Genomic DNA, 10,319 nt, shown 5'->3' with positions numbered 1-10,319 from the left:
TTGAGAAACTGCCTCATCAACACTGTTCTCCAAGGTGATTGGATCATTTTACATTCTTACCAGCAATGCATAAGACTTCCAATTTCTACATCTTCTTGACCAAATTGCTGTTATCTGACTTTTTGATTAGCCATCCTAGTGGACGTGAAGTAGTGTCTCAGAGTGGTTTTGTTTCGCTCCCTGATGAATGATAAAACATCCTTCATGTGCTGGTTAAGCATCTGTGTATTTTTTTTGGAGAAACATCTCTTTATATCCTTTGTCTACTTTTAAATTGAGTTTGTATTTTTATTAATTACATGGGCTCTTCATATATTCTAGATATGTCCCTTATCAGGTATATGATTTGTAAATATTTTCCACCATTCTGCTGGTTGCCATTTCATGTTGAGAGTACACTTTGAAGCAAAATTGTCTAATCCTGATGAAATCCAATTATCCCCTTTTGTTGCTCTAGATTTTGGTGTCATATCTAAGAATTCTTCACCAAATCCAAGGCCATGAAGATTTATCTCTATGTTTTCTTCTAGGAGTTGAAATTTTTTGCTTTTCTATTTAGGTTTTTGATCTTTTTAAAGGTAATTTTTGTACATGGTGTGAGGTGGGATTGTTTCATTTTTGCTTACTGTCCAGTTGATTCAGCACTATTTGTCAAATAGACGACTGTTTTCCCTTTGGTTGATTCTTGACTCATGAAAAGCAATTGACCATAGAAGCAGAGGTTTATTTCTGAACTTTCACTGTCTGCATAACTATTGTTTTATAATAAATTGTGAGTAAACTGAAAAATATGTCCACCTACTTTGTTAGGTGCACTTTCTCTTAGCCACTACTGATTTTTCATTCTTTTTTCTCTGTTTGAACTGCCTAGTCTCTTATTATTCTATCTCCAAGTCCACTAATTCTCTCTTCTGCCAGATAAATGTTGTCATTCTAGTGAATTTCTTATTTGTTATCATTCAAGTCCAGAATTTCTATATAGTTTTAAAATCTTTTATTGATATCCTTAATTTGACAAAGACATTGTCACTGTACCTTCAATTGCTAAATCAAGCTTTTCTTTAGTTCCGTGAACATATTGACAATGGGTACTTCAAAATATTTTTCTGTTAAACCTAACAACTAGTAGTTCTCACAGGCAGTTTCTGCTGCCCTATTTCTAGTGTGGGAGTCATACTTTTCAATTTCTTTGCATCTCATAATATTTTTGTTGGAAAGAGCAACATTTTAGATAACGTATTCCAACTCTGGGTACTGGTTCAACCCCCTCTGGGGCTTATTTCCTAAGTTAGTAGATGGTCATGCTCCTCTGTCCATGGGCTTCTCCAGGCAAGAATATTGGAGTAGGTAGCCATTTCCTTCTCCAGGGGATTGTCCCAACCCAGGGATTGAATCTGGGTCTCCTGCATTACAGGCAGATTCTTTACTGTCTGAGCCACCAGGGAAGCCCGTTTTCCAGATTATTTTAGTGAAATCTACGTCCCCATCCATCCTCCAGTGTTAAATTGGATGTTCCTCTTTAGGCAGGCACAGCTCCAGGTATGCCCCAAGTCACTTTGGGATAACAGAGGTGTTGTTGGGACTCTCTTCTCTTTCCTTGACCCTACAATCAGATGTTAAAGGTGTTAGATCCATGAACAGCTGGTTCATTGCTCTATTATTTATATCAATGTCCTAGAGCAAAAATTTTTAATCAGATTATAGCTTTTTTCTTGAGGGGGATTAAGTTTCTGAGGTTGTTCTTGTGTAGTCACCGTCGTGTCTAACTCTGTGACCCCCATGGACTGCAGCACGCCAGGCTTCACTGTCCTTCACTATCTCCTGGTTCCCAGTGTTTGATATTTAAAGACCCAAGGAGGGCTTCTTAAAGTATATAAGCTAGCCAGCCTATATACTTTATCTTCATTAGATCCATGGACCTCTTCCCTATTTCCTATACAACCTCCATTGTTTTTTGAGAATTCTCTTAAATTTCTCCATGTTGTAAACAAAGCCAGTTCCTTTGTGAAGCAATTAGGAAATATTTATCTCCCCTCCCTCCTTCCAAACAAAATCTCAGAGCCAGTATTCTGAAGCTGGGGATGATGGCAAATTTCTGAGTAACACTGTACTCTAGGGGCTAAACATGGTTTGGCGGGGGGTGGGGGGGGTGGGGTGGGGTGTGTGTGTGTGTGTGTGTGTGTACTACCTGAGGTCCTCTTGGCTTACTTCTCCTGGGCTGGAACCACCACCTCATGGGCCAGAGGAAGGGCTATCAAGGCTACATTATTCTCAGCACGCCACATCCAGGGCGGAGCCTCCATCCTACAAGTGGGGCCTGGGAGGAAGGAGACAGCCCTCAACACTTGACCACACTGACGTGGGACTTAAGCAAAAGGCAGTTGTGGACACAGTAAGAAAGCACTGAAGTCTTGTTCCTCCTGGCTGGGAGGTAGAGGGACAGGGGTGTGAGATTCCTGGCTGCAGCAGTCTGGACTGGGGCCTCCACCTCGCTGAGCTGGGAGGTGGGACAATCAGGTTTGGTTTAAAATACCCGATTCTCAACTTTCCTGCAGAATTTTCTTATATTTTCTTGAATAGATGTTTCTTCATTTACTAATTCTGTCCTTAGAGTCTTAGAAGTTTTAGGTAAGTTTTTAAAAAATATTTATCGCTGTGTTGGGTCTTCCTTGCTGCATGAGTTGCAGTGCCTGGGCTTTTCATTGCAGTGGCTTCTCTTGTTGTGGAGCACGGGCTCTAGGGCATTGTGGGTCAGTAGTTGGGGCTCACAGGCACTAGAGCATAGTCTCAGTAGTTGTGGCACACAGGCTTAGTCGCTCAATGGCATGTGGAATCTTCCCAGACCAGGGATTGAACTCACGTCCCTGGCAGGTGGATTCTTAACCCTTAGACCACCAGGCAAGTCCCTAGAGATTTTAAATGGTTACTTTTAATACTTCTTACCAGTTACTGGGGAGCAGGGTCAGCAAAGCTCCTCAGGCTGTCTTAGCAAAAGTTGTACCCTGCACATTTAACTCTTTAATATTGTCATAGAATTCATTTTTCTTTTTTGGAGCACCATGAAGCATCTTAGGGGTTGAGCCTATGTGCCCCCGACCCCGCCCCTACAGTGGAAGCACAGAGTCCTAACCAATGGATTGCTAGGGGAGTCCCCCACATTTAATTCTTAAAGCATAGGTTTAATTAGGACTGCTGAAAAACTTACTTGTACTGATTCAATATTTCCTTAAAAGCCCAAGGTCTTAGAGATCTGCTTCCAACTTATATCTGATTTTACTTTCCCTTGGACTCGAGTCAGTTTGAGCTCCTTCCAAAGAAATGCTGCCTTTTATGTCACATTGTCTTCGCTCGTAGCATTCTACTTTTCCTTCCCCAAATCGCAGCACACATAAATCCTACAAACCCATCAAGGTCCAGTTTCAGTGTCACATGCTCCCTCATCTCCCTACAATTCACACATACCTCTCATCAGATGTAGTGCTTGTCTGTATAACTGCCTAACAAAGGGAAGAAAATGACATCCACTGGAAATATACATGCCAAACAACATTCACCATTCAGTTGTTTCATTTGATTATGAAACCCTACAAAATAGGTATATTGTTTTTCAGTTGCTAAGTCGTGTCAGACTCTTTGTAACCCCATGGACTGCAGCACACCAGACTTCCCTGTCCCTCCCACCTCTTGGAGTTCACCCAAGTTCATGTCCATTGAATCGGTGATGCCATCCAACCATCTCATCCTCTGCCGCCCTCTTCTCCTTTTGCCTTTAAACTTTCCTGGCAATCAGGGTCTTTTCCAATGAGTCAGCCATTTGCATCAGGTGGCCAAAATATTTGAGCTTCAGATTCAGCATCAGTCCTTCCAATGAATATTCAGGACTGGCTTCATCTCCTGTGCTGTCCAAGGGACTCTCAAGTCTTCTCCAGCACCACAGTTCAAAAGCATCAATTCTTCAGGGCTCAGCCTATTTTATGGTCCAACTCTTGACATCCATACATGAGTACTGGAAAGACCAGAACTTTGACTACACAGACCTTTGTCAGCAAAGTGATGTCTTCGCTTTTTAATAAACTGTCTAGGTTTGTCATGGCCTTCCAAGAAGCTCACTTTTAATTTCATGGCTGCAGTCACCATGCACAGTAATTTGGAGCCCAAGAAGAGAAAATCTGTCACTGCTTCCATTTTTTACCTATTTGTCATGAAGTGATGAGACCAGATGCCATGATCTTAGTTTTTTGAATGTTGAATTTTAAGCCAGATTTTTCTATCCTCATTTTAAAGATGAGAAAAGCTGAGATACAGACAGGTTAAATAATCTGTCCTAGTCTTGAAGCTGCTGAGTAGCATAGGCAGTTTATACAATGTTTCTTTAACTTGGGGATCAAACATGTATGAAAATATATGTAAATGTTTTACTCAGCATGTGGTAGCTGTTATCTCCTTCCATAGGTTGGACACACTGGTTTGCATATAGCAGATATATGTATCTGCTACATTAATGAATTTATGAATGTTCTGATAAAAACCATTCTGTATTTCAAACTAAGGCCAAGTACTTTTTAATTTTACATTTTGAAACATCCCAATAATCCTATTTATAAATGTCTCGTGAAATTGGTATTTCATTCTAACCAATTGTTGCTGTTCAGTTGTTAAGTCATGTCCAATTCTTTGTGACTCCATGGATTGTAGCATGGCAGGCTCCATTGTCCTTCACATCTATATTCTACTATAAAAACATCAGGCAATCAACACATGAACATTTAACACAAATGTAGCCAGAGCTCAATATTATTATTAAACACATTAAAAAACAATGATTCTTTTGACTTTTTGTTAGTATTTGATCCAAGGACCATAGTTGAACTATCAGCAGTTCTCCCTTTTCTTCTTGGCTGCACTGTGCGGCTTGCAGAATCTTGGTTCCCGACCATGGATGGATTTCAGTGAAAGCCCAGAATCCTAACTACTAGGCCATAAGGGAACCCCCAGCAACTCTTCATAGAAGAAATTCACTCTGCAAAACTATTGAAGAAGAGCAATGTGCAATATGATTAACAAATCAAGGCATATTTCTAGTCTACAAAAACATGGAAGTGTATTTTTTCACTGAATTTGGCATTCATTTATCAGTACATCATAGAACTAGTGAAATCATAAGAAATGCAAAGTATAAGATTCATCTTTTAAGTATTATCCTGTCATTTCTAGCCCAACATAACAAATGGTCTTGTATAATATAAAAGTGAACTCCTATTGTTTAATTATTCCTAATAAAAAATTCAAATATTCATAGTGGATATCAAATAAATAGGTCAAGCGACATAATTCTTTATTCCCACTAAGATGAAATCAGACAAATGAGACATTATGTTCTATTTCGACCAAGAATTTCAGAAGTTAAGAATAACTGACAAGACACAAGTGAAAAAGATATAAACAAATTCTACTAAAAAGATTTAAATATGGTACTATACAAAAATTTAAATATTTTCTACCTTATGCTATTTGTTACTGGACTGTAAAGAATCAGAACACTAGGAATTTCTATTATCAGACATTACTTTACTTTGAAATTAGGCTTCCTAATGTAAAACAATATAACCAATGTCTATTGCTTGTCCCTTGGAATAGTGATTCTTTAACATGAATTTGATTTCTCTCCAAAAGGGAATTAATTCTAACTAGTAAAGTATTTTCAGATACTCAAGTTATTGATGAATTCATAAGTGAAATAACTGCCTGCACCAGTCAGATGTGGAGAAACTTCGCCTTATATTTAAGATAATTAATTTTTAGGCCAAGAATCCTCCCACAAATTTTAATGCTGCTGCTGCTGCGTGGCTTCAGTCGTGTCTGACTCTGTGCTACTTATCTCTAAATCTAAACATATGCCTGCTAAAATGTAACAATCTCTTTTTGAAGTGTTCAAAAGACATGCAAAATAATATTATCTTAAATTAACATCTATAACAGTAAATTTATAACTACATAACTATGAAATGATTCCATGAAAATGTTTAGCAGACACTAGATGTAGAAAAATGATACAAATTAAAACTTTTTTACTAAAAGTAGTTGAAAGTTACAGACTAAAAATATTAATCCTATCCATTTCATAATAACTGTAAGTAACCAAGTCATAACCTCAAAAAGTTAAAAACACTTAGAAGATGAAACTTATCTTTTTGACACTAATATTTAATAACTAATAAGTAGTTAGTTTTACTTAAAAGGAATCCGAATCCACTCTTTCTTTTAACTAATTCTCATTACTGCCATTTTGCTTCTTTAACAAAACAGTTATATGCCTTCCAATTATAAAGCGAGGTTAAACATCATAATAATTTACACTAAGGTAATTTTCATGGAACTTTGAATTTTGAAAAAGGAAAACACCTATTCAACAGGAAGGAACAATCTTCTTTATTAACCTCACTGTATATTCAGAAAGGATTAAAAAAAACACACATTTGCTGGGCCACAAAACTGTACCAAAAGTATTTCCTTACAAAATAACTACACAAACCAATAGTCCTGGACTGACACAAAGACATATATCGACATACATTAGCATGAATTAACACACAATTCAAATGTTTTTGCAGCAAACTTCTAGCAGACCTTTATTCCCTTAATGAGGGAGTGTACAACTTCTTTAACTCTTTAAAAATAGTAATAAAAAATTACAAAATAACATAAATGTAGAATTAAGGCTGAGACTATATAATCTAGTATTAATAAAGTCAAACGATGTTTATAAAACTGATGCTGCTGCATATTATATATATATACATATATACACAAGATAAATCTTTAGAGATTTAAAATGCTGTCAAAAGTTAACCCATCAATTTAATATTTGTCCATGTATCTTAAGATGTGAATTCCGAGATACCTGTGCTTTTCTGATTTTATTCTGAATTACAAGTTTCCTCTCAATTTCCAATTAAATACCTAACCTCTAGAACTTTCCTTAGACACAACAAAAAGTTTTGTTAAATAAATTCACACACAAGTAATAAAAAGGTCTGCTCTCAAGAAATAGTTCTAGCATATTCATGATAAACATACTGAAAAACAGTTCATCCACGTGTCTTCAGGATGAATAAATGCCATGTGTCAGCTGTGCAGTCACTGCTGTAATTGCGTATTTTCCTCTGACACATTTGCAAGGTAACGACAACCAAAGGGCCTGACAACTGGAATAATTCCAGTAAGCCCATACTGTCCAGTGAGATTGACAAAACTGAATGGTTGCTTCCAGTCCTGTTTGGCTAAACATGGAAATGCAAGCCTAGGTTCTTGTATCATCCCCAGAAATATTCATCAAAAGTCACCCTCTTGGTCTTCTGAAACAGAGCTGCAGAAGGCAGGGCATTCTTAGGGAGACTAATGGCCTCCTCTCTGTCATCTCTCACACATCAGTTTTGGTTATAATCCTGATCAAAGTGGGAAAAAAAAACACAGTTAAGTTTTATATACCAAAGTTCTCCTCCCCTGTAACTCCCTCATCAGACCTCCCCTGTAACTTCATCAGACCTGGGCGGTTAAATACGCAGTGGAACCGTGTTCTAGTAATTATAGTAATTCTTGGTATAAACAGACTTAATTAAATCCTTGTATGTAAGCATTTCTTTCACATCTATGCAACAAACAAAAGCTTGACAGCAAAGCAGAAGTTAACATATACAGAGGAAGAGATAAATTCTGTGTAGCATAGTTCTTTGGAGTGGTATATCCTAGATCCAAATTTTGTAGATTATTGCTTATTTTCCCCTTTCCTGAAATGAAATTACCATTTCAAAATTTTAACAAGAATTATAATGCTTATTAGAGAAAGGTCACAAAGATAAAGCAAAAACATTAAAAAATACCCATAACTCTATTTACATACAGAGAGTAAACATCTTAGTATATATTTATGCAGATATTTTCTTACTCAGATATATTTTCTTTTTCTTCGGGGGGGTGGGTGGGCGCTGTGCTGGGGTCTTCGTCGCTTTGAGTAGCTTTTTTCTCTAGTTGTGGCAAGCCGGGGCTACTTTCTAGTTATGGTACAAGGGCTTCTAATTAAAGCGGCTTCTCTCGCTGCTGAGCACAGGTTCTAAGGTGCACAGGCTCAGCAGTTGTGGCACATGGGCTCAGCAGTTGTGGCACATGGGCTCAGTAGTTGGGGCTCATGGGCTCAGTTGGGGCACAGGCTCAAAAATTGTGGCACACAGCCTTAGTGGGATCTTTCCAGACCAGGGATTGAACCTGTGTCTCCTGCACTGGGCAGACAGATTCTTTACTACTGAACCACCAAGGAAGCCCTATACTTTCTTTTTAAACAATAGTTCCCTGAACTGCCATCTCCAAATAAAAGACACACAATTTTGGTAAAGAGTAATCTTTATGAGTAGAAAATCGATTGGAAAACCGAAGTCGCTACTGAAGAAAATGAGTCTACTGCATAATATATACTGCTAAGTATATTCTGTTGATTCTAAAATCCACATTTTCCTACATTTAACATCTCTGACACCACCTTATAATGTCATGAGTTAATCTACAGTGTTTTCTTTCAGTGCCTCATGGAATAATGATGTTTTTAATAGTTACTGACATCTTACAGTTGATGAAATATGATATATAATCCCTATAAAAGCCAACAATATATAAATAGGTAATACACAAACACTAATGATAACATATAAACACATACCATATGTTGCTATTTCCTACTGCTGAATTTGTTTTCCATTGTATGGATGAAATCACTATTTCAATATTAAAGATACTTTCATCTCAAATGCAGTAACATTTTTGATACAGTGTGAATTATGGAGAACAGGTAGAGACTGGGGATGAGGAAATTACTAATTAAACAGTGATTTAAATATTAAATAGAAATTTAAAGTGATATTAGATTTCCCAAAGATAAGCAGGATGTAAACAGGAAGCCACAGGCTAGAATACAGCAAATATGCGATCTACATCTTCTCACCTGCCACCACAAAGCTTGATGACAACAGCTTTTTTATGTTTGTTTTTTTGTGTATGCAAAAAAGCTGTACTGACAATATGGGTCTCTCTCTGAGAACATTTACACTCTTCACCCTTTTCTTGTTATTTCACAAATTTGCTATGAATTTTCTTGGTGTTATCTTCTGTCAGTCATTGTACTGGGCCTTCAACAGGCCCTTTCATCCCTGGGAATTCTCTCTTCCACAAATTGTTTCTTCTCCATTTTCTTCTTTCTAGGATTCCTGATAGTCTGAATTGGTTCTTTACATCTACCCCTTTCTCTTCACATATTTCCCCCTATTTTTCTGGGAAGTTTCCTTTACGTTAGTCCTTTAAATTTTTTTCCCCTCCTTGCCTGGCTTCTGCTGCTGTCCTTTGAAGGGTTTAATTTCAGCAATGGGATCTGTAATCCTGTCCTGGCTGTATCTTTCTCCTAATATCCTCTTGGTTTTACAAATGTAACTCCTTCCACAATCTAATCAGAAATTACACAGTTTTTAAAAGAGTTCAGCTGAATCATCTTCCAGGGTTGGTTTTGTTATTTATCTTGGATTTCCCCTCACATGTTGTTGACTCCCCTCATATGCATAATGATTCTCAGCTGTACAATTACATTTAAGAAAAAGGACTGTGCTGCTGGTCTGGATTTAGTCTACTATTAACAAAAATAGAACTGTTTTCCCATTAAGGCTGCTCTCTGAGTAGGAATTTTAAGGGATGAGGGAGCAGGGGAGTGGACAAGAAGGCTTTGCTTTAAGGGTATGGCTGGAGAGCCAACTAGCAGGTTGCTAGTGTGTAGATGCTGGCAACAGACAAGCCTCTTGGGTGCCACCAACTACATCGGAAGCCATGATACCAACTTTTAATTAACTAATTAGCATTGTTATCTAACTTCCTGATGAGAGTGTTAATACCTAGAAACAAGAGAACAGAACTCTCAAAGCCTGGGGTTGAAAGCTTGGCATGGTCTAGGCTCTGTTTTCTCTCCTCTTCCATTTCGCTCCCTCCTGTTTTGGGCTGGACTTCTCTGACTGAGTCCAAGGTTCCCACTGTCTCTTAATTATTCCCAGAACCTCCTCCTTGATATTCCAGCCTTGTTTCTATCCTGTAATCCCCAGAAAACCTCAATCAAATATGAAGGCAGAGGAAGACAGATTCAGACATGCAGTTTCTATTTATACACTTTCCTAAGAAGTTATAAGAGAATGACAAGGAAGCCGAGTAACAATGGATTCAACCCGAGAGAGCAGCCAGCGAGGACCCAGAAGACCTACAGGATTACTAGAAACAGTTACTAAAGCAGGTGG

General features: G+C 37.8%; 1 protein-coding gene across 1 annotated transcript in view; it reads right to left on the bottom strand.

Annotated features, from left to right (window-relative positions):
* Nucleotides 1-4,780: 4,780 nt before the first annotated feature.
* The window catches only part of SMCHD1 (structural maintenance of chromosomes flexible hinge domain containing 1), a 135,499-nt gene continuing 129,960 nt past the window's right edge, over nucleotides 4,781-10,319 (bottom strand). Inside the window, exon 48 of the mRNA XM_055559419.1 lies at nucleotides 4,781-7,445. Within this exon, the coding sequence (XP_055415394.1) occupies nucleotides 7,421-7,445 (25 nt within the window). The 3' untranslated portion in view covers nucleotides 4,781-7,420. The remainder of the gene's footprint in view (nucleotides 7,446-10,319) is intronic.

This window comes from Bubalus kerabau, chromosome 21 (genome assembly GCF_029407905.1).
Source record: "Bubalus kerabau isolate K-KA32 ecotype Philippines breed swamp buffalo chromosome 21, PCC_UOA_SB_1v2, whole genome shotgun sequence".
NCBI classification, from domain to species: Eukaryota; Metazoa; Chordata; class Mammalia; order Artiodactyla; family Bovidae; genus Bubalus; species Bubalus kerabau.
The sequence above is the reverse complement of the archived record's forward strand: the minus strand, read 5'-3'. Positions and strand labels throughout refer to the sequence as shown.